The sequence below is a fragment of the Silene latifolia genome, chromosome 5 (assembly GCF_048544455.1).
Source record: "Silene latifolia isolate original U9 population chromosome 5, ASM4854445v1, whole genome shotgun sequence".
Lineage (NCBI taxonomy): Eukaryota > Viridiplantae > Streptophyta > Magnoliopsida > Caryophyllales > Caryophyllaceae > Silene > Silene latifolia.
This window is the reverse complement of record NC_133530.1, coordinates 1719999-1745247: the sequence shown is the minus strand read 5'-3', so window position 1 is coordinate 1745247 and position 25249 is coordinate 1719999. Positions and strand designations below refer to the sequence as shown.

At 34.8% G+C, this 25249-nt stretch overlaps 2 protein-coding genes across 4 annotated transcripts; one reads left to right on the top strand and one right to left on the bottom strand.

Moving 5' to 3' along the window:
• Positions 1 to 5305: 5305 nt before the first annotated feature.
• Positions 5306 to 8140, bottom strand: LOC141657931 (disease resistance protein RGA2-like). Its single transcript, XM_074465323.1, has 3 exons — positions 7487 to 8140; positions 6413 to 7370; positions 5306 to 6204 (listed from the first exon to the last, which is right to left on the bottom strand). The coding sequence occupies exons 1-3, from the start codon at positions 8138 to 8140 to the stop codon at positions 5306 to 5308; spliced, it is 2511 nt and encodes an 836-aa protein (XP_074321424.1).
• Positions 8141 to 13509: 5369 nt separating this feature from the next.
• On the top strand, positions 13510 to 19629 carry LOC141656334 (protein MALE DISCOVERER 1-like). Of its 3 annotated transcripts, XM_074463188.1 has the most exons (13): positions 13510 to 14440; positions 14686 to 14818; positions 14926 to 14997; positions 15802 to 15945; positions 16030 to 16170; positions 16529 to 16582; positions 16685 to 16752; positions 16944 to 17321; positions 17595 to 17785; positions 17883 to 18015; positions 18119 to 18276; positions 18367 to 18539; positions 19125 to 19629. In XM_074463188.1, exons 1-13 carry the CDS (start codon positions 14341 to 14343, stop codon positions 19138 to 19140), a joined length of 1761 nt encoding a protein of 586 aa, XP_074319289.1. In that variant the 5' UTR covers positions 13510 to 14340; the 3' UTR covers positions 19141 to 19629. The 3 variants fall into 3 exon arrangements, with proteins under 3 accessions (XP_074319289.1, XP_074319288.1, XP_074319287.1); XM_074463187.1 differs by lacking the exon at positions 19125 to 19629 and having other exon boundaries at positions 13613 to 14440; positions 18367 to 18663; XM_074463186.1 differs by lacking the exon at positions 19125 to 19629 and having other exon boundaries at positions 13668 to 14440; positions 14917 to 14997; positions 18367 to 18664.
• The last annotated feature ends 5620 nt before the right edge of the window (positions 19630 to 25249 follow it).

The following is a 25249-nucleotide window of genomic DNA, read 5'->3' as shown; positions in this document are numbered from 1 at the left end:
GGGTCAAATACATACCAGTATACCACTTGTATGTATAAGAATGCATAGGGAAAAGAAATATATTTGTCTTATATACACAAGCGGTATGATACTTGACCCGTCTTAAGCTTAAGACGAATAGCGCCGTGTTAAATGAGAATGTGTTTCTGAATTGGGCAGTCGGAGGTTTTTTTTTTCTTTAATTAAAGAAACGATAGATTACAACAAGGCCGTCTTGGCAGTCGAGTTAGGTGTGGAAAAAGGTCAGTCTAAAGCTAAACTGCTTGCGACTCAAGGAAACTTGTCGTCTTTAGAGTGATTTCTAGCTCAAAAACGGGTTAGCACTTGGCGGGTTGAAACACGAGTAGCATACATAAGGTTGAAGACTTGAAGTTACGTTGGAGTCTTGGATCATCTAATCTCAAATGATTAGGATGCAAAACAAGTTTCGGAAACCAGCCGGGCCATCCTAAGAGCAAGGTCCGGCTACCCTTGTGCAAGGTCCGGTGGGTGGTGTTCATGGTCCCGTGCCAAGGGGTTCGTATAGGAGTGTTTGCTAGCTTTGTCGCATGGTCTGGCTAGTGTTAAGGTCTGGTGAGCAAGAGGAAGGGTTGGTACCTGCCTTTTCGTCTTAGAGCATCCGCGGAAGGTTGAAACGATAACAAATCCCCCCACACTAAACTCTTATTCGTCCTCGAGGAAGCTCACACAGTTAGTTGTAAGACTCGGCAATTCGGGTCATTCATCTTTCCACAAGAATGCATCACCCTACTACGTAAAGATTCCAAATTCCACACATACACACCCTTTTTCAAAACTATTTATAAAATTGATAAAAATATGACTTGGATTAGATTAACATGAGTAAATCCCCCTAACACTTCACATTGTTCCTTCGACCTAGACAATCGCACGCTAGACTCTCACACTCAATCAAGCATCGGGATTTTTTAAAGTAGCGCTCACGCTTCAACCAATGGGTAGAATGTTATGCGCTCGCATTGAGGGTGGTAAGTCCCCTCAACCCCACCATGAACAAGTTAGACAAGTAAGCATACAAATGAGGTCTTTAGGGTTGTATCTTGGTTAGGGAGATGAGGAAGAACGGGGTAAAAATTTGGGAATGTGGAGCTCAAAAGCCATCGCTAGTTGTCACCCGACTACTTATATAAACCCAATCACTCATTTTCCAAGACCCAGAACCACCAAGTACTAGTACTTGTTCGACATTATTTACAATGCACTAGAAGGACTCAAGACGTTCTCCATCCTTTACAACCAACTATAAAGAGGTGAACTTTGACCAAAATGAATTACCTGCAATTTTTTTTTTCCTCGACAACCGGAAATAAATACTCCCTCCGTCCCGGTCAATTGTTGTCCTTTGGTTTTGGCACAAAGACCAAGAAAAAAGGAAGGGGCCAATAAATAAATGACAAGTGAAACAAATTAAGTATGGAAATGACAACAATTGACTGATACACCCAAAAATAGAAAATGACAACAAATGACCGGGACCTTATACAATACTTCCTCCATTCAACTCCACTCTACCTATTTCACTTTTGTACACTATTCACAATTGTATATTCAATTTCGATTTTCTCTCGATACGTAAGTGGAAATATATTCATGTGAGATCTTGTTTGATTCGTCTTTACAAGTACATTAAAAATATCTAACTTTTATAATTTTTGCAAATATGTAGCTAATGATATTTAGCGCGTAAAACACGCGTTGATAAACGTGAAAAAAGAAAGTGGTAGAGTGGAGTTGAATGGAGGAAGTATAACATACTGTTACCAACATGACAAAAGTAGCCCTAGCTTTTGTTGTTTGTATTCTAGTGCTACTTAGTAGAATAGCTTACGCTAAGACGTGACATATTTTTGGGCTCTTCCCTGCTAATGTAGTAATGTATTGAGAATTTCTTTCTTTCCATTTTTCTTCTTCTTTTCTTTAATCACCCAAATTACATAAATGAAGTCCAACCTTTACTCCTCTTTGTTGCATTACAAAACTTATCATGTTACTAGTGACAACTAACTTGGCCAGGGTGGGAAATACTTGGACATGTAACTAATTTTCATGAGGTTATTGACGGGCTAAAAGTCATAGGTCTTGGTATAGACGGGTGAGGCGAACAGACGGGTAAAGACCTCTAATAAAATGGGTAGGGGGGACAAGGTGGGGCACCCCCATGTGTTTCCCACTTTATGGCAAATGGATATTTTGTGAGAGTAAATGGTATCCGTCTATACGTATAGATGGATAGTGTCCGTCTATAATGAGAATTTGTGAAAAGTCATATGCCTATTAAAGTAAATTTATTTCACTTACTCAACTACACTACTAAGAATAGTAGTAATATAACGGAAGTAAGGGTCGAACCCACAGAGAAGGACTAATTAATTAAAGTGTATTCTAATGTATGGTAAAGTAACTAGTTTGGGGGATTTATAAGTTTGGTTAACTATTGAACTAAGACTAAAGCAAATAATAAGCGTAGATTAATTCAGATGATTTAAGGATTTAAGGTCTTGGGTCAACTTATCTCCACTACCAATTAGTCAATTAATCAGCGAAAGACTCAAATACCAATTTACCTTCAGGTATCTATGGCGAAATAAATATGCAATATTAATTTCTGTTCCTTCTTAAGAGTAGTCAAATAATTCGATCAACGATATTAAAAGACCCTAACTATCAAATAATCCAACACACGCGTGCGAAATTCTACCCAATAGCAGCAATAATGATTAAAGGAACCGATAGAAATAATAAACACAACCACGGATAAGATGAATCAATTAGTAGGATAAATGTTGCTACTTTAATTTAGTTACCAAGCAAACTGAGTTGATAATCTAAACTAGCAAAAGATTAATAAATACTAACACTATTGATCGATCAGATAATGAAAGTAAATAATAATCAAAGGAATAAAGAACAAGAGATTAGAACAATACTTGAAAGATAAAAGCAAAGACAATCTCACAATCAATTAATCGGTAGTTTCAAAAGGTAAACCAAGAAGGGAAGAATTAGTTCCTCAAACTATATCTAGAGTAATTAGGTTTTCTGAAAGAATTGCAAAAGTGTTTTCTAAAAACTAAAAACTAAGTTTAAATACCTTCTTTAAAAAGTCAACTAAAAATAATAGTCACACCAAATCTCGGAACAAACCAAGTGAAATAATAAAACGAGACATAATAAGGCGAGCTACACTCAAGTCGAATGTAGAATGTAACTACAGATCTTGAATGTAGCTCGAATGTTGGGCGAATGTGACAAAATCAATATGACGCACATGCACTTGTAGCTCGAATGTTGGGCGAAGTAATTGCTGAAATTTCTCTTCCTTCAATTCGACCTACATTCGCCCCCACTGGTTGCGTGTAGGTTGCGCCTAACTTCTTCTTCTTCTTCTTAAACCATCAATCTTCACTTTTCCTTTTGGTCTCACATGGCTTCAAAACCCGACTCCATTAACAATCTCCGTGATTAATCAAAGTACCAAATTCATCCTTAAATCTCATAAGTTGCTCAGAACAAAGTTGATTGACAAATTACTTCATAAAGCACATCAAAGACAGTCTCAAAACCTCCAATTCGCACAAATTCAACCAAATTAACTCCTACTAAATGCGTCTTGTCAACTTTCCCACATTTAGTTCTTTACTCATCCTCGAGTAAACTCAAAGGACTCAATAAAACTCAAACCAACACCGATCCACAAAAGTGTATGGAAACTAATAAGACTTACAATGAAACTCTTAGAGAAAGACGGTCTCCAACACAATAAATAGAGATGAAAATAACATCGGAATAATTTCTTGTTTTGACCTAAATCCCTCATTTTGCCTAGAGTGCCCGCCCTTGCGGGTTTTCACTTTAGCTTTTCGTTTTTTTATTTTCAATCTCACACTACTCTCAGTGGCACACAACTCTATTCTTCTTTTTACCCGGAGCGCCCTTTCGGGTTTTCACTCCGTCCTCGGCCACATCCTAATTTTGCCTAGGCGCCCTTTTGGGTTTTCACCTACCCGGGATTCTTTTTTTTTTTTTTCATTTGTTTTCATTTTTTCATTTTTTTTTCTGTTAACAGAAATAAAACACACCACACAAGTACAATAAAATACAATCGGAACGATTCTCCTCCTCACATTTGAATTAAACATTGTCTTCAATGTTCCATAGGACACAATATTAAGAAAGGAGAAAATACACCTCATGGAACGAAGGTCAGACGACTTCTCAAGTACAACGATCTTCACCTCAACAATGCACAGTCATGTCAATCCACTCTCCACACCTCCTCCCCACACTTAGCCAGTATCATCTCATCAAAAACAACTCCACCGACAAGAACAACAAAGGACAATAATAATCAAATGAACATACTAACGCCCCTTATCGCTCCAATCCCAACATAACCAAATGACAAAAGACAAAGAGCTATACAAAACAAGCTCAAATGGTCATTCCTAACCTTCTCTACTCTGACACACAAGTCTTCCAATCGCAATAAGAAGATACCCACACCATCACACCGCGATTTCTCCTCACCTTAGCAACTATCCTACCCAACCGGCCTTCTACGTCGCCCTTCTTATGACCCCACTCCATAAAATAATCAACGAAATTTGAGGTGTTGGTCCAATTTTCTCTTTTTTTTTTTTTTTTTTTTTTTTTTTTTTTTTTTTTTTTTTTTTTCGGACTTTTTTTTTTTTTTTTTTTTTTTTTTTTTTTTTTTTTTTCAAAAACAGTAATCTACGGGTTGCCTCCCGGGAGCGCTTTTGTTAACGTCGTTGGCTCGACATCTCGCGGAATGGTAAGACCACCCGACTTAAGCTGAGATAGAAAGCGTACCTTAACTTACCAATGAACCAAGGAGAACAAGTGGAATGTCAATTCATGAGCGGAACAACTCAATGCCCTTAGTAACCGATCAAGTACACTTGCACACAGGTTAGAAAAATGAGAATTAACAGATATAAATCAATTGGCACCACATATAAACAATCCTAGGTAAAGTCAAGTAGGGAAGGGGGTAAACAATGCCCTCATTGAAATAGTACATTGACATGTTTTCAAGATGGAACCAATCTCGGCGCCACCCTCTCACATGTAATAAGTGGGGACCTCTTCAATAAAGGATGCATGTGAAAGGGTGACACCCAATCTCGGCGCTACCCGGTGGCTCCCTATCTGTCTATGTTTGGCGGATTCCTTAAAATCACGAAGGTTATAATCTATTCACACGGGATAAAATTATACTCGTAAAACACACACATACACGCGCGCACACACACACACATTGTCACTAAATATAGATTTGTGGGATATGTTGGATTTTAGGCCAATCCTCACCGTTTGGCCTTTGGCATATTTGTTTGAGGTCTGGACATTGGAATATCTTAAGTTCCTGGAGAGATTTCAGTTTCGACATTGCTTGGGGAAGAAATTTAAGGGCACGACAAGATTCAATGCGAAGGGATTGGAGAGACTGAAAGCAACTAACCCACTCTGGTAGTACACTCAATTTGTCACAACCATATATATGGAGATGTTTGAGGCGGGTCAAGTAATGCATACCGTAAGGCAGGACCTCCAATTTGTCTAGACACTTGAGGCTTAAGGAGCGAAGGTTCTGAAGAGGTCTCCAAGGTATGCATCTTCCTCCATTGTCATCGTCATCCAACTTTAACTCTCCGCAATATCCTAAAGTGAGGGAGTGCAAGGATACGAGATGCTCCAACCCTCCATGTAGACTCGTAAGTTTGGAGCAGAACTCAACGTTAAGGGTGTGAAGAGACGAAGAACAACTCCTAAACAACTCTTCGACATCTGATAACTTCTCCAAACTATGATCATTAGATATAATGAGGTTGGTGGGTTTTTGAGGGACCAGTAGTGATTTGAGATACGCCACAGAGTCGACTTCCACCGTTAAATCTAAGATTTTGTCATAGCATGATGAAGAAGACGAAGGAATAATTTGGGTTGTTCTTATCCTCAAGGCTTCGTTGTTCCCTTGTAAATAGAGTGTTCGTAGAATTGAACAGGGCGGAAATGAGGCCAAGTCGGGGCAATTTTTGATAATCAATTGAGAAAGACGAGGAAAGGCATCAGCCGCCCATGATCTCGACCATCCTTTCAACTTAAGAAGAGACTCGATCTCAAGAAATTCAAGGGCGGGGAAGAATATGACTTTCGATGATCCTAACAGGCATATAACTCAACTCATCGCACCCATCTCGATACAAGTGTGTAAGATTAATCAATTTATAGAATTTCCTCGGCCATTCTTCCAACCCATCGCAATTGCTCAAATTCAGAGTTCGCAAATTATATAATTTTACTATAGAATCGGGTAATTTCTTGATTTTATTGTTGGCAAGACTGAGGAATCGTAAATGCAACAAATTACCTATCGAGTCAGGCAAAACTTCAACGCATATGCGATTCAAGGCCAGTGCCCTTAAATACGTCCACTTCTTGACCATTTCTCCTACGGGAAATGGCTCAACATCATGGAAATTGTACTCTCGAAACCTTAGATATGACCGAGTTCTACTCTTGGTGAAAAAATCGTCTGTAATATTGTCCCTAGTTTCAAATATATGACGAGCATTATTATTATTATTATTATTATTTTCTTCGTTGCTAATTATGTTGGAATTTATTATTACGTGAATTTCATTTTTTGTTACGCTTTGAGCAATATCATGCATAAGGTCGTGAATTTTGAATGAGACGACATCACCATACTCATTCTTCTTGACATCGTAGAAGAAACATCTACGTAACAAAATTACAAATTGTTCTTCACGAGCACTTTCGATACTTTGACCTTCATCAAAAGGAAGAATGTATCCTTGTGCATCCCAGAGGTTCATTAGCAACTCCTTATTTATCACAAAATTTTTAGGAAATATGGAACAATAAGCGAAACAACTTTTTGAACAAGGCTCGAGATTATCATAACTAAATTTCAATATCGACATAAGTTCATTCTTGCCATTAGAGATTCCGGCTAACCCATTTGTTTCAATCGCGTGCCATTTATCTATGGTATGCCCACAAAGAAGACTACCTACGACCTTTATAGCGAGAGGAAGATTAGAACATTTCGCTACTATCCTCTTTCCAATATCGACATAAATAGGTGCTCCACACTCGAAAGCATTCATCTTGAATAAACGCCATGAATTCTCATCAGAAAGCCCTTTTAAATAATGAGTATTATGAGTACCATTTCCTATGATTCTCGCCGTTATATCAGACCTTGTAGTTACTAATATCCTACTTCCCTTTCCACTAATCATCAATATTTTTTTCAATTTATTCCATTTTAACGCGTTTTCGTTCCATATATCATCTAAGACCTGGAAAAACTTTTTCGTTCCTAATATATGTTGATATTTAGTTTGCACATGTTGAGCTGTTGAATTAATTTTTTTTTTTTTTTTTTTTTTTTTTTTGGTAATGAGGTAACCCGTACCTTTGGTACGCACTGGGTAAACCCGCAGGTGTACATGATAGCTTGTAAACCATGTATACCAGGTAAACCACCGACCCTAACTATAGTAAGGAAGGCAACATCCTCGTTCGAATCTAGCAACTTACTTACAATTTCCGCGGTCTCATCCTCCCTCCCAACTATATCATGTGCATAGAAAGAAGAATGGGTATCCTCCCTTGTCCTTCTAAGAGGCTGAACGTCGACACGAAAACCAAATCTAGTATGATCATCAGCAGTAGCTATCAAATTATTCCTGACCTTTTTAACACCATGATAAATTTGTAAGGCAACTTTAACCTGGTTTTGAGATGAAAAGAATTTGTGTACCTTGACCGAGAACTTGCGATGTTTGAGCAGCTGATTGCGCTCAGCCACAGTGCGGAACTTGTCGAATAAATCATCAGCATCGTAAACCGCCTTGTCTAGTGTCTTTATATAGTTCTCCTCGAACTCTGAGAGCTTTATTCTTTGCCCTGCATCAATAAGCAAACTTTTAATACTTATAATTGTTCTCTTAAGGTCTTCAAGATTAGATTTGTAGCGGAAAATGGAGCACGCTTCCTTGAGCGATGAAGAGTCTACTGCGGCAAACAATACTTGCGCCGCACTAAGTACTGTTCCCAAGTCCCCCATGCTTATTCAAAAGCTTTATTGTTTTTACGATCTGGATCCCTTATTCATTCAATGAAAAACGCTTGCGGGATGTTCTCCAGATAAAAATCAGAATACGGTTGATATAGTATACATATATATATTTTACTACAAGGAAGGAATAGACGATTGATTTTGTAAAATGTGGTTTTGCACCTAATGAATTTATACTGGTCACGGATATATAGTATACATATATATATATATATATATTTGTTAAGCTGAAATGGCAACATGAAATGAGGTAACTATCTTTCTCCCATCTAGCGTGTCCGTGTTTGACACAGATACTTGTACGCCACACAAAAATACGTGTTTAGATAGTTAACAAACCGTGTCTAATTTTTTATACTTCAACCCGGTATAATATAGAGATACTATATGATTTTAAGGCCTTTTCATAATCAAACCAGCATGATTATCCTTTGCATGACATTTTCAGTATATGTTGGAATATGATTTATTACGGAGTATTAATATATATAGCCTTTAGATTTTAATTTAATTAATTAGCATATATTCCCTTCATTTATTTATTTCCTTTAAGTTTTATCATTAATATAATCTTTATGATAATCACAAATTCTTAATGAGAGATCGTCTCTCTTAAAAATTTGTGATTATATACTTTATGTCCTAGAACATAGCGTGAATTGTGCAATATTTGCTTATCTTATTTAGAAAGTGGGATGGTACGGGAAATAGCTAGAGTTGCGAGACCTTGTTCTACAAGGAAGAGCTACGTATTGAATACTGGTCAACCGGATGTGGAATGAGTCCCTTACTTAACCATGGAGGAAGAAATTAAAAAGGAAATTATCCATGCAAATGCCTTTACCAGGCTTACACCGCGTCTATGATTGCGTGAGAAGATTTTACACCGTAAAATGGTCACATTCTGTAATAAAACAACCTATTCATTAACTCAAAAATAAAAGAGTACCAAATAGTGGTATCTCAATAACGTAATAAGATACCTCAAAATATAGCAAGAAACCGTCTCTCCCAATATGTTAATAAAGAGCTATGCCTCTAGTTACTTGCACACGACGGACGCCGACTGAGTCCATCCACCAAAACTTTGGAATATGTCTCAAAGTAATCTCAAAGGTTTTACGAGTAAATTTGTGGCGAAATGCTTGTCCTTTTTAATATATAGTTTACTCCCCATTTGGCTAATATAACCCTTGATATTAAGGAATGATTAATGTTAGGGTGCAAACCCATGTCCCACATCGGTAGAATAAAGATGGAAGATCATCTTTATAAGTGTCCAGAAAATATAATAGTACGAGGCCTTTTGGGAAGGAGCCCAAGAGTAAATCCGTGAGGGCTTGGCCCAAAGCGGACAATATCGTACTATTATGGACTGTGGACACCGGTGCAGCAGAGGCCCAACACGGGGATATTCACGCTTCCGCACAACAATTAAAATATTAAAATTGATAAGTGAATTGCGTCAAATAAGCGTGTACATGTCATTACGTGAAGGCCTATTTTTTATTTTTTTTTTGGTCTAAACCATCCGGTAACCCGAACCACATTGGGCCGACTAATCCGGATTTCAGGGCGTGTTCAAAGATTACAGTATTTAAACCCCTCCCAATCGCAGTTGTGGGGGATTGATCCGCAGACCTCCCTACCAAGCGTAGCCCCATGCTACCATTGCGCCAACCAACGATTGGTTGAAGGCCTATTTTTTATACATGCTTCTTATATAACACAAAGTTAAGTCTAAATGTTTGACGGTTAAGAAGATAAGTAAATAAAATCCGGAGAAGTGGTAAAGAGGCCTAAATGTTTGACATTTTATGTAATTTAACCCTATATCTTTTAATTAGTGTAAATAATCTTAATATCTTCAATTGGGTTTAATTGCAGGTCTAGTAAATCTATGGAGTGAAAGGCAAGGGCCGGGGTCGTTAAACTGCAGGTAGTAATAGTATCAAACGTTTGTGACCTATTTGCCACTTCCCCGATTAAATTCGTACAACAGTTTGACTAACAAATCATCCGGCATTGCCAGGGAGGAAGATCGATCAACTATCCTATTTGGTGTCCTATCTTCTTTCCATGCTATCTACTCTTATTCAATTACAATATACAGTAGAAAATAAATAAATAAACCATAAATATGTTTTTTATTTCTATGTGTTAAAAGGATGGTAAATGAGACACGAGGTAGAATACAAAAGTGAGACAAACGATCTAATCCCTACATAGTACATTGCAATGTTGAAAATAATCTAAGTAATAATAAAAAAATTGTACGGAGTAATAATTATAACACTCCATAAGGTTATGAGATTAAGTTATTTCACATCGGGAAAATAAAAGGCTTGTGATATGTTTATAAAAGATTTCACTCACCACTTACTAATAAGGTATTGTATTTTTGGTCTCAAATGAGGACAAAATAATGGCATTAAGGTGCACATCTCATCTTATTGACGTTGTATTACGATGGTTGCTGGCCGGGAGGTTGTGTTCTTTAAGTACTAGAGTTTGTAACACTCCTTGAATTTATCAATTACGAGATTAAGAAGGTGACGGATCGAGTTATTATAATAATAAAAAATTTCCACCACAAAAGATTCCTACAATGAATATGTCCTTCCTATATTCACTATCCTTCATGCTAAGAACAAGTCAAATGAAAAAAAAATCATCATTATTATGTATTAGTTTACCACTAATAAAGCATCTTACATGACATGCTAAATTTTTAGATATGATAATGACATCCTCATACAATATAACGAGCTAATAATAATAATAATAATAATAATAATAATAATAATAATAATAATAATAATAATAATAATAATAATAATAATAATAATAATAATAATAATAATAATAATAATAATAATAAAGAAACTATAATAATTAAAAAATTCCATCCTAAATGTGTTCTTCACTTCTTCCCATATCTATCCTTAGATTCCAGGATACTACACGCTAAGAAGAAAGAACATGTCAAATGAATAAATATGCTAATACAATGTAAATTTTTTATGATCTTTATCCTTCCTTTTCAACACTTTATTACAGCTTAGAACGCAAAATTAAATTAAGCTAGGAAATGCTAGATGCATAGAAAAAGCACAAATTCTCATTTGGAACGGCATGGTAGGAAAAATGACAACTACTCGTAACAATTAGTCAATTACGTAGGACTACCATGGGTGTCGTTGTTCATTTGTGTTCTTCTTTTGATATTTATAGTCTTTTTCTTTCGGTAAAGAGAGCCAGAATACCAATTTTAATGTTGATGGGGATCAAACTAAGGTCACGACTATTACCATTAATCATGACTTTACTAACTAAAATAATTGACATTTACTTTTGATATTTTTAACTGGGCTCTCATAATGATTAATAGTTATAAGTCATAACTCATGAATATGTGGTGGAGCGAGGGTGATAGCATAGTAATACATTAACTTATAAGTATAATGAATTATTTTAGCTTTATTTTACCATATTTTAAAGATGTAATTAACTATTAATCGGATTTGAAACTAAACCAAAGTTCATAGTTGACAATTTTTCACGAATCATTTCGAGAAATTAAGTGTGTGTTTGGCCTAGCTTGTAAAAGTGTTTTTGGACTCAAAAATACATTTTGGCCAAATACATCATTTTCTAAAAGTTAAAACAAAAAATTTTCAAAGCTAAAAATCCATATTTTTGCTCATGGAAATAGAAGCAACAATTTATTACTTCTGCTTTTAGAAAACACTTTTGAAAAATTAAGCTTAATAAACAAAGACTCATTTTTTAAAATCGAGGTCAAATCTTATCTTTATTAATTCAGAAGACAATACTCAATCCAGGGCGTGCCACGTCATTAATTCATCTTTTTTTTTTTTTTTGGAAATTCATGTTATGGTGGGAACCGTTAGTGTGCAATGTATTATTTCTTCAGAATTCCGGCTATACAAACATGCGACAAATTCCGTCTTAGAACAAATACTATGAAATAATACTATGAAATAATTTTATACATTCCGAATAAATGAAATTAATGGCATATAAGCGGAATAAATTACAAATCGGAATAAATGAAACTAATTACAAATAAATGAATTACATAATTTGAAAAAAATAATAATAATAAAATTACATAATTACGAGAAGGAATTACATTTATTTACGGGATTGAATTGTTAATTGCTAATTGTTCATGTTAATATTTGTTAATTCAGATTGTTAATGTTAACATTATCTATTACACATTAATCATGTACATCACGGAATGTCATCTATTGCCCAATTATTATAATAGAAATGCAAATTTAAATATTCATCAAAAAAATATGGGTGTTGATTTTCGTAGTACAACTTTTACTCAGTATAGTACACTTATTCCCAAATTACCCTTTGCATTTCCCCGCATGTTGTATAGTTTGTGTACTGCTTGGAGAAAAAACAAGAAATGTGTCTTCCTTCAACCTTGAGTCCTTGACCATCAATCCACCACCCCCAGGCCCCAAACACCGTTCCTTCTGCTACCTAGCTTGCCACCACTCCCTCCGATGTCACCGCACCATCTCACTAATCTACCATCGCCACCCTTACTCAAACTCCTCTACCCCGACCCGATGTCATTGCACCATCTCACTCAACCTCCTCTGATGCCGCCGTGCCCTCCTCTTTCCCTCACCGACGAGACCACATCCCCCATGGCATCATATCAACCGTCGATCAGCCGACTGACTTGCCATTTTCAGGCCGACAACCGCCGCAAAGTTGCACGCACACTCTATCAATCCATCCTCTGCTATGCGCGCTCTCCCACGTCCCCAACCGAAATCCGACGGCGAAACCCCACCCCCAATACACCCGAACTAAGCCGTGTATACTGTCGTCCGTTACCTCGTTGCCGACTACTTAACCACCCTAAATGCCCAAACCAATTATAAAATTGAAAACCCTAAAATTATACAAAATTTCAGAACAAAGAGAAATTTTTGATAAGAATTACTCTAATAATGATCAAAATCGTGTTTTATCATTGAATTGTGATCCATGATTGAAAAAGTTGAATCAACTTGAAATGTGTATTGAAATCGCTTGAGAGAGAGAGTAATTTTTGGGTTTTTTCCAGACAGGGGTAACAAATGGAATTTTTGGAAGAATATGTACTGAAATGAGTAAAAAACGTATTGCGAAAATAAATTACGTAAAATATTTATATCGATCTAATACATACCCGTGTAATTTTGCACGGGTTTAAAACTAGTATGTTTTAAAATTAAATTCTTTGAAGTACGGAAACTTGGAATAAAATAAAAAAATTTGAATGTGAGACTCTCCTTGACCCCACCGAAATCCGCGGGAACTTTAAAAGTAGTTAGCCGCAAATAACGGACATTAAACATAGAATGTCAAACAAAAAATAGAGCGCTAAAATTTTGAGAAACCTAAAAAAAAAAAAAATCAAAAACTATGGAGAAACAATCATTTTGTTCATGGTGTCCATATTTTCTCTCAATTATAATCTGAAAATTGAAACCCAGATAATCTTTTTTGATTTTTAATCTTTTTGTTTTTCATAAAATATTTCTAATCGATTTTTTTAGTTCAAGCATTTCATCAAACACTTGGTGTGCGAGGAGTTTTTCCGTGTTTCTTGAATAATTTTTTGATTTATTTTGTTTTCTAGATGTTTTTTTGTTAATTTGGGATCGACCCATATCGGAATTACGAAGATTGGTGTGAATTTTTAGCGAAAGTTTGTATTTTTTTCCGTAGTACGATCCCTTTGTTTACATTGTAAATAAAGTTCCTGAGATTTACCTTCTTCTTCGAGTATTTCGTTTATGTATGTTTGTTTCTCTTCGAAGACTCCTTTGATATCGAAAGAAAAGGCTTCAAGTATGATTAACACCATGCATGAATCGGATTTTCCGTTAGAGGCGAATTTTTATGCAAGGAACAAATGAATGAGATGAATCATTTTGGAAGATATTGCAATGTGCTATGAAGTACCGACAAATTGCGGTTTTTATGCAAATTAAGACATGTTTTGCAGAAGTATGTTGTTTTTATCAATATAAGAGTTGAGAGTTTGAGATGATTCTAGTGTATAGCAGCAAACATTATATGAGTTTCGGCCGAGTAAATGATCCACATGATTCCTTACAAGGTGTGCTAGAGGTTGGGTCATCTAGAAAATGGTAGAGAGGTGGAACCCTTATGAAATCCAGTTATCTTGCTTCATTATGTTAGCAGTTCTTTCCGAAATTCGAAAGTGTGATTCCCTTAATCCTGAAGGTAGTTCTTGATCCTTGGCTTTCTAGTCTGTCCATTTTTCCAATGTATGACCTTTTTTTTCGTTTTTTTAGGATGCGGTGTGGCTTTTTATTAAACCAAAAAAAAAAAATGAAACTTTTAGCATTATATTCGTATACTCAACTACTCAAGTGTGATCCTTGAATTCTCTGTGTATTTTCAGCTGCTAAGCTCATTTTTGTTCACTGTATGGTGTATTTTTTCTGCTTAACTTCCTTACCTTGTAGGATTGGCGTTGCTCGAGTTCAGGGAAAGAATAGAAGATGACCCTTTTGGAGCTTTTGGAAACTGGAATCCTAATCATTCCGATCCATGTTTGTGGTTAGGTGTCCAGTGTCTGGATGGAAAAGTAGATACGTTGTAAGTGCACTGATGATGTATTGTGAATAGTTAGCTTTGATTTCCCCCCTTATTACGACTCAGGAACCGTGTAGGAACATTATGTTAATTTGCTGCAGCTTTTACAGGGATCTCAGTGGATTTTCTTTGCAAGGAACGTTGTCACCAGCATTGAAGAACCTTAGATATATGAGATCATTGTAAGTCTTAGGGCTTATCTTTTGGTTTTGACGTTATTTGGGATTTTTAGTATTTGAGGTTATTTGAGATATTTAATGTTTTTATTTAATTTTTAAAAAAATTATTTCTTTTTGGATTTATTACACCTTTTTACCAACAACTTTCTTATATATTAATACTTGGTTCACTTTTAAGGTATTCTGGACCCTTAAGTTTTAATTCGGTTTTCAAAATCGTTTTAATCTTTATTCTCGATTTAAATTCTAATTTTTTATAAAAGAAATCCGGACTTCGATTATAAAACCTATAAGTCTACCTGACTTTTGTATTATGTTTCACTCCCCTTTTGTTTTTCACTTTTTCTTTTCTATTTTTTCGCATTGAGGTGTGCGTTCACCCATGGACGGTTCCAAAGGATGATTCGTGTCCGCCGACCCCAAATCATTTTGGGATTAAGGCTCTGTTGTTGTTGTTGGTGGTGGTGGTTTTACTTGCATGGTTAATGTCTAGATGAATTATCTTCTCTTAATACTAGCTCCATTCAATTTTTATTGTTTCTAGTCGACTTTAATGCTCAATCGATATTAACTTTGATGAATAATTTCTCCAAATTTATTGTTTGGTTTGATTTATAGAATCAACTACTTTCGAGCTTTCTTCAAAGGTCATAGTTAGTGTATAATGTAATCTGTAATGTGAGATATTATCGTCGAAGTTGTCAATTTGTGGTTGCATACCAACATGAACTGAATATATGCACCATATCAATTGTTGTTTTCTTTCTTGGGTTAAGCTCAGTTCTCTGCTTTTGTTTGCATTGACAGTGTAATGAGTAGGAATCGTCTGTCAGGTTCCATTCCTAAGGAGATCGGAGAGCTTAAGTTTCTGGAGTTGTTGGATTTGAGCCATAACAATTTAAGTGGAATAGTTCCTGTAGAGATAGCGGTGATGCCATCACTGAAGTGCCTGTGAGTGCCTTGCTTACGAAATATTTTCCGAGATTTCTATTCAAGTAGCATTGTGAGTCCTTTTGCTATTCTATTGTATTACAGGTTCCTTTGTGGAAATGATCTCCATGACGGTATTACTTCTGATGTTGGGATGCTTGATTATCTTCTGGATTTAGAATGTAGTCAACAACACTTGTCGTTAGTAACGGGAACAAAAGACTTCATCCAAAGAAGTGGACAATGGTGAGATTATCTCCTTGTATGTGTAAAGTTTATTTGTGGCAGAATGTGAATATTTTCTTGGCAAATTTATCTCCACTTTTATGGGTATTGCTGTTAATATCTTCCATTCTTCCGCGCTCCAAATTCATCTTCTGTTGTTTCCACTATTAAGTCAGTTACTTTTAAGAATCCTTTTACACTGGATTTCCTTTTACGAATCCTTATTATGGTTCATAAGCCATTTTTTGTGACTCGGTTATTTCACCGTGATGACTGATGAGTGATCAGAAAGTACTATTTAATTCATAATGTGACGAAATCTCAGCATATCTTGAGTTTGTACTGTAAAAACTAATGCTGTACAATATATCTCTGTCAGTTTCTGGTTGCGTATTTTAACTCAACTGAAGAACTATTTTGGTGTCGACTCTCAGTAAGTTCATACTTTGTTTCTAATTGCACCCTATTTGACGTCGTTCTCATATTTGAGTTTCCCTGTAATGATTGTGCCTTTTCTCTTATACGCACTTCTCAGTTTGAGGACCCGACATCAAAAGTGTTGTCTTCATACTGATGGAGAAAACTGCTGCCACAGTATACCAAGTCAGTTACTCTGAATTACATATTTTATTTTTAATCTATTTTTTTCTTTCTTGGCAGAATGATATGAGACGGATTTACATGTGAGACCAACTCATCAACCCTAGCGAAAAATACAAAAAAGGATTTGTGTTGATCTCGCATGTTAGACTATCTCATACAAGACTCACTGATACGTATACTTTCATTACCAGGTTCAACTGAAGATAATACACGTCGTCGTTTATTAAAAGAATCAAGCAATCTTGCCGCTGCACCTGTAAGTAGCGCCAAGGTCTCACAACAGGGAACACCAGCTGTCTTAAGAAGTGGAGCTTTTCCTGCTGTACTAAAGCAACATATTGAACCGCCTCAACGTACAATTCCTGAGGTCACACAACACGAACTAAAGAAAAATCCTACACCTAATAATCCTCCAGCGAAATTTTTCATTTTTGGAGCCTTACTTGTATCATCCTTGGTTGCTTCTTTGTGCGTTGCTTTCATTGGCTTGAGGCGTTACCGTGGAGTTAAGGCTGTAAATGCTCAAAATTCAGCACTTTTGCATCGATTGAGCAAGGTATTTGTAACAGGTAAGTCTTGTATTGCTTAATTTGTAGGATCCATGCTTTTTATTCCGCGTTTGATACATTAACTCCCAAAAAAATTGAGAGCACCATTTTTGTAAACTAAGTTTTGTATGACGAGAAAATGAATATATACTGTTGGGGACTTGGACCTTACGCGATATTTGCGTGGACAATTAAAGTAGTATTTTTTTTATGGATGGTGGATACTAATGATTAAGATTCTGCCACTGCACGAGCAATACGTGATTGATAAATCCTTTTTACTTTGGTATGCAGGAGTCCCTAGGTTGAATTCAGGTGAACTGCAGACAGCATGCGAAGATTTCAGCAACATAATCGAAACTTTTTCAGGATGTTTGATGTATAAGGGAATTTTGTCAAGCGGGGTGGAGATTGCTGTCTTATCCACCTCAGTCAGGTCAGCGCGACAATGGTCATCCCATGCCGAAAGGGAATTTAAGAAAAAGGTATATATTCCCTCCCATGCTTGTCGAGTCTGTTGTCATTAAAATCTTTTGTCTGCTTATCTGGTTTACTAAAATCTTTCGTTTTCTTCTTGTTCAGCTAGAAACACTTTCAAAAATAAACCACAAAAACTTCGTAAACCTTCTTGGTTACTGCGAGGAGCAAGATCCATTTGTGCGAATGATGGTCTTCGAATATGCTCCCAATGGGAACCTTTACGAACATTTGCATGGTAAGATATACTAGTAATAACTAGCTAAAATGATACTCTGTAAGATTTTACTGAATCAGAGACGGTATCCTGGCTAATGCTCACTGATTTTTTATACTCCCAGTTAAGGATATGGACCATCTTGACTGGACGACTAGAATGAGAATAGCTATGGGAACTTGTTATTGTCTTGAGTACATGCATCATGAATTTGACCCGCCTATCGTTCATCCAAATCTACAGTCAGATGCAATTCTTCTTACAGATGACTATGCTGCAAAGGTTAGCCAAACTTTCGGGATAAACCTAAATGGAATTGTAAGATGGTTTAATGGTGACATATACTGAATTTCTGAATGATATTAATTTCAGGTTGCAGACGTTTGTTTCTGGGCCGATATTGGAGTTAAGGCAAAGATATCCGAGGGTGAAGAGTCGGAACCATTGCATTCACACCCTGGCCCAACCTGTGAAGACAATGTGTACAGTTTGGGGATTTTGTTGCTGGAGATAATTTCAACCAAGTCTCTTAATATGCAGGAAAGGTCCCTTAAACTTATCAAATTCTACAATTAGTCTCACTTTAGACGGGTATATCCCTCTAAAGTGTAGACGGGTCAAATATGTCACCACTTACATAATAAGACAAAGTGGTGACATCCCACTTGTTTATCTTATTATGAAAGTGGTGTGATATTTGACTCGTCTACAACTTTAGACGGATAGTGTCCGTCTAAAGTGAGAATTTGTGCAAATTCTATTTACATTATTCTCTGGTTGCTTACCCATTTATATGCCCTTTCTTACATCGAGGGAGAACTTCTTCATATACGGGTCAGTCTTGTGATAATTTTAGTATGAAACCGTCTCATGTGAGATTTTATTTGATCTGATCATAAATCCTTTTCTCCAGTTTTATCTATGTTCTTATCAAAATGCGGGTTGTTTCCCCCTTGTGCTCCTAACCTATGTTGCTCGGACTTAGCTGCAAGCATAAGTGTGGAAAGTTTCATGTTTTAGCCCGAGAACCGTGTCATATTAGAATGACTTGTCTCAACAAGCTGTGCAAATGTTCGTTGTGAAGTTCAACATTTTATTGCCTCTTACTGATACTGTTTTGATCATTTCAGACTCTGGAGTATCTGAGTGATAAGAAAAATTACAGCAACTTGGTAGATCCCAGTTTGAAATCCTCTAAAAACGACGATCTTGAGATTATTTGCGAAGTTATCAATGACTGTATAGCAGAGGATCCCAGACAAAGACCGACATTGAGAGAAATAACCACGAAACTGAAGGGTGTGATAAAGATCTCACAGGATGCTGCTACTTCTCGATTTTCACCATTATGGTGGGCAGAGCTTGAGATCTTGTCTATGGAGTCCGGTGAATCCTAATGACTGGACTCCATGCAGCATTTGCAGGATATCTGGGGATTTCATGGATTATACTGATGAAGTCTCTTGGTGAGGTGTATTGGTCATCTTCTTACGAGTTATGACCCTCGTAAATTAGATGGTGCCCGTTGTAACAAAAGTCGATTATTTTTGTCATCGGAATAGAGAAATAAACTGTGAATCTTTCTTGGTATTAATGTGCAAAACATTATTTTTGTGTCAACGATGATGATTTTGACCGACTACGATGTTGATTTTGACTGAATTAACGAAGAGTCAAGACATTACTAGATAGTACCGAAACTCGATACCACCCTCTTGCATATTACATTGCTTCAACATTTTGATAGATAGTAGTATCATCATTTAATTAAACTCAACCAATCATAATTAAAACTTTTACCTTTGTTTACACTTTACAGGAGTAGTTGAGTAGTATCATTATCATTTTTTCCTCGCAACAATTTTTATATAAAACGGTTTTTACATAAACATTATATGATTCCGAGCTAAATAGTAATGAGTGTTCCCAATTTGATGATGGGATTTTAATTTTGATAGTATTTAAATACGTAAATGGACTATTATACCGTTAGAGTAATAAATTTAGGAAAATATAATTTTTGATGTAAAAAATAAAGTGGAGAATCTTTTAATTATTATAGTATGTATATTTCCTAAATTATATTCAAGTGATATTTCCAATTTTTATATCAAACTTTTACATTTCATTTGTCAAAAAAAAATATTGTTAAAAAAAATATGAAAATAATATACGAGTGGTATAGAAATGCATAATGAGGAGCATGGCAAGAATAAGCATGGTAGAGGAAAAGAGGGAGAATGAGCCGATAATAGAGAGTAATCGAGTATGGAAGATAATAGAGAGTATTGAAAACAGAAATGGCACGGATGTAATAAAAATAAAAGACAGGGGCAAAATGGGGAAAATAGTTAAATGTTACTGTTACAACAACAGTAACGTGAGTTTAGACTTTAACTGTTACAGCAACAGTAACGTGAGTTTAGACTTTTTAAAGGTTATATATAGATATAGATAGATTATAGATATTTAAATATTTTGTTATTTTTTTAGATCAATATTAGTATTATAATTAGAGTGTTTTAAAAAACTTGGAATCTCTAGAATTGCCTGAAAAACAAAGTCTCTTTTATATATATACTAGATTTAATGCCCGGGCGATGCCCGGACCAATTTGTAATCTATATCTATCTATATATCTATATATATATATAAAAGAGAGTTTTTTCGAGCGATCTGAGAGCGTCCACATCATCAAAAATAAATTTAGGAAAGTATAATTTTTGATGTAAAAAATAAAGTGGAGAATCTTTTAATTATTATAGTATGTATATTTCCTAAATTATATTCAAGTGATATTTCCAATTTTTATATCAAACTTTTACATTTCATTTGTCAAAAAAAAATATTGTTAAAAAAAATATGAAAATAATATAATTAGCTTTGTGGTAAAAAATGCTATCATTAGAGTATAAATTTCATATTATTTGCACATATTAAAGATGGTGTACTTCTTAATATGAAAAATTGTGTACTTTTTAGTATATTTTGTCCCACATTGAAAAATAAGTAGGTGTGGCGAATATACTACATATAAATAGTAGAATTGTCCCACATCGAAAGATTAGTATAAGGTGGGTGATTCTATAATTATAAATAAGAGGCATACTTGGAACTTAGGCATCAACCCAAAATTTTTTGAGTCTCTTAAGTATTGTCTTGGAGAGCTCTTAAAAGTTTATATCATTATATTTTCTACCTATAGATTTTACATGTCCCACATTGAAAAATAATGTAGATGTGGTAAATATACTACGTTTAAATAATATAATTAGAATTGTGTTAAAAAAATTCTATCATTAGAGTATAGGTTCATATCATTTGCACATATTTTAATTATGATAAAAAATAAATAAAAAACAAACCTATGAATATTAATAGATAATATAGTATTTGATTATTATTAAATCGGATTGGATGTCGAATTAGGTTCAAAAAATATGGTGTACTTTTAAATATGTTATTCGTCTCACATTGAAAAATAATGTAGGTGTGATAAATATATATTACGTATAAATAGTTGAATTGTCCCACATCATAAGATTATCATAAGGTGGGGTGATCCCATGATTATAAATAGGTATCACCCAAAATATATTGAATCTCTCAAATTATACTTATTATATAAGAGACTTTAAACATAATCTTGAATTAAATGTTAAATTTTTAAAGTTGTAACATTTTTTTAGGTGGGAGAAAGATCGATAAAATGGTCAATATTATAACGGAAATTTTTCATGGTACACTCGAATTTTGTTAGATTACACATAATACCCCTAATTTTAAGTTTGTACATATAATACCCTTGTGTTTACTTTTTTCATAACGCCGTTACTCCTTTGAGTAACTAGATGAGTAATTGAGCATGTCATGCTATTTGTGTTTTGTTATTTAGGTATTAAATGTTAGTTTATTAAATAAAATATGGATTTAAGAATTACATGATGAAGTGTTTGTGTAATAGATAACAAAATTAAAGAAAAAGGCGTCAAAAGTCATAGGAGTAATGACGTTATGACGGGCGTTGTCAAATGGTATTCTGGGAAAGAAAAAGGTGAACACAGGGGTACCATTTGTAGAAACTTAAAATTAGGGGTACCATGTGTAATCTATCAAAATTCAAGATTACCATGAGAAATTTCAAATATTATAATGATATAGTTAATTAAATTTTCATTTAAAAGAGAGAGATATTCGTACCAATAAAACAATAAAGAGGGTATTATTTTTTAATTGTTATTTTATTGCCACGCCATCAAACTTAACGTCTATTTAACAACCTTTATATTAGGGGGTGTCATGGGAAAAAAAATGGAACTTCAAGGATACCATAGGCAGATTCTTAAAAGTAGGGGTAACATGGAAAATCTGACAAAATTAAGGGGTACCACGGGAAATTTCCGTATCTCAATTATAATAAAAAAAAAATGAAGAAAAACAACGACAAATATTAATGGAGAGTACTTAATCATATTATTAAATTTAAATATAACTACTAGATATAATGAATAACAATTAACCGTATTCGGGATCTGGTTGAATGTCGAACTAAGTGCAAAAAAGATGATGTAATTATGAGTATGTTATTTGTCCCACATTGAAAAACAATGCAGGTTTGATGATATACTACGTATAAATAGTAGAATTGTCCCACATCAGAAAAATAATCCAAGTTTGGTAAATATATTACTTATAAATAGTAGAATTGTCCCACATCGAAAGATTAGTATAAGGTGGGGTGATTATATGATTATAAATAAGAGTTAACCCACGTATATATTAATCTTTTATTTTTTTTGAAAGAAATATTTTAATAATATGTAAACAAATCATTAGACATAGAATATAAACATTAAACCCTTATATTTTTTTTTACATTATAAATAAGTTAATTACCCCGTTGCAACGCACGGGCATTCAAACTAGTAAGCTATAATTTGAAAATAAGCTACCTCACCGACTGATGTGAAATCTCAACGTTGAATACAAACGAGTATATTTTGGAAAATAAATTAGCCGCCACCGGGTGGGAACCCAATTGCAATAAGTGGGGACCCCGAGAGGGTGGTACCGGGATTGGGTATCACTTGCTGGCGCCCTATCATTATCCGTATATTTTTGCCGAGATAGAGTGAAAAACAGAGCATGGCAAAAGCTGGCAAAAATTAGACTAGTAGTGCTTAAAAACATCTCCCTTTACTACTAAGAGAATAAAACTGTAATTTTCCCGCCTAAAAGAGTACTTTCAAATGGGCTTATTTAATTGGATACTCACTGGAAATGAGATAAGCAATGAGATTATTAACAACCCACTATATTGAATTTCAATTATCACATTAAACATGTGCCAGAACTATATGGAAACAATAACAAATTTATAGTCATTTATATTTTACCTCTATTACAAGAAACAATCACTATCCCTAATTTATTATGCAATCATTTCCATTTCCATAAATATTATTTTTCATCATTTACACTCTAAAATTACGCAAATCTGCTTCTTATGCAATCTTTAGTCTTTACCATAATTGTTGCCATCACTCACACTCTAAAATTACGTAAATCTGCTTCTTATATTATTCTTCATCAGTTACACTCTAAATATGATGTATTTTTTAAAGGACGTAACAATTTTTATGTATTTTTCTATTAGAAATAAAAAAAATATTAGTTTAATTATTTGGAAATCGTCTTTTTAAATGCGTGGTATAGTGTTTTTACATGTTTTGGTCATAAGGTTAATAAGCGTTTTAATTAGATTTTACATCACTTAATTGTATTTTAATGTCATAAATTAGTTTCATGCAACGATATAGCATTATAGAGTTAATTTTTATAGTAAATTAGTTTCATGCAACAAAAATAACATAACTTTCTTTTGATGGTAATAAACTTTCATTTTCTACCCCTTACTAAGATTATATTAGTACATTATAATATTAAACTGCAAATACAGTTAATTTATGCAATTAATTTAATGAGAATATCTCTTTATAAAATAAAACTAACAAATACTGTGCTGTAGCACAAAGGTCTACACTAATTTCATGATTACATCAAGAGATTTCTTCTTTTAACAACTAAGTTTAACAACAAACCATAAACCAAAACATAGTCTAAAAAAATCCAGAGCGACTACTGCATTAATTGAATCGCGGACGTCCGGAAAGAGGTAGTGTGACTGGGGAAATGGGTAGAAATAAGGAGACGTGGTATCAGAAAAATGTTGGAGACAGCCAAAGATCGTAACCGCCCCTGGCCAGAAGTTGTGCTCAGTTTCCTCCTCATGGTAGTGGTCATTCTCTAAATAAGAGGGGATATTCGGATTGGGCTAAGACCCAAACAAGATATGTCGTTCGAAACTAAAACGTAAACTAAAATCACGCCATGATCCATAGATTCTGGGTTACATAGGAACATCATGGGTACCAGCCGATTCGAATGAAATACCGTTCGCACGCCTGTAATGCAGAATACGGACAATGTGTTGCATTGTGGAACATTGAGATGGCGTACACGATTACGTAGAATGTCGAACCACCCGAACACGATACACGCATTTACACTACTAGAAACCTTCTTGATAGGAGTGGTGTGTATGATTGATTGATAATCCTTGATTATGGAGATAGAATCCGAGGATAACAAGACATTCAGGCCAACAATTATCCTGATTCACAACTGGATTAAAATGCAAAGCCCGATGACGGAGATTTAGATGAACAAAAACACCATCGTCATCCCCATAACTATGCTTAAATTCCGCACGAAAAGGTTGGGGCTGGGATAATTCTGTCCAACCAGAGAGGAGTCGAGGACTCATTTCAAGTAAAGCAAGTATTCTTGGGCTAAAATGCAAATGTGGCTAAAATTGCTGATAGAGAATATAAGAGGTAGATTCAGCTAGTGGTGCAAAATTTAAAACATTTAAGAAAACACCAAAAAATTCATCATCGTTAACTTCATTTTCGTCACCAGCCAAAAACGCAGCAATCGCATTGTGTATATGATTGAAATTCATAGAATTTTGAGACCCCATAGATTCATCGTCGACTACCACAAATTATAAACAACAAAATCAAATTAAAAACATAAACAACATACATAAAGAACACCAAGAAAACCAAAAATATCATCTTTTTAATAAGAGGATATATATATACTGTATTAACTGCCGTGAAAATTGTAAAAGCAGAGTCAATATGTTAATCTAAATTACCCTCATTAACAAATATTCCTACACTCACCTTTT

Excerpts from the sequence above, each read along its gene's own strand:
- LOC141657931 (XM_074465323.1), bottom strand. The coding sequence starts at position 8,140 with ATGGGGGACTTGGGAACAGTACTTAGTGCGGCGCAAGTATTGTTTGCC. Across the intron at positions 7,371-7,486 it reads TTACCCAGTGCGTACCAAAG|GTCTTAGATGATATATGGAA; the intron begins GTACGGGTTACC and ends AAGTTTTTCCAG. Across the intron at positions 6,205-6,412 it reads AGTTTTGCCTGACTCGATAG|GATCATCGAAAGTCATATTC; the intron begins GTAATTTGTTGC and ends TATGCCTGTTAG.
- LOC141656334 (XM_074463186.1), top strand. The coding sequence starts at position 14,341 with ATGGTAGAGAGGTGGAACCCTTATGAAATCCAGTTATCTTGCTTCATT. Across the intron at positions 14,819-14,916 it reads GATGGAAAAGTAGATACGTT|CTTTTACAGGGATCTCAGTG; the intron begins GTAAGTGCACTG and ends AATTTGCTGCAG. Across the intron at positions 15,946-16,029 it reads ATGCCATCACTGAAGTGCCT|GTTCCTTTGTGGAAATGATC; the intron begins GTGAGTGCCTTG and ends ATTGTATTACAG.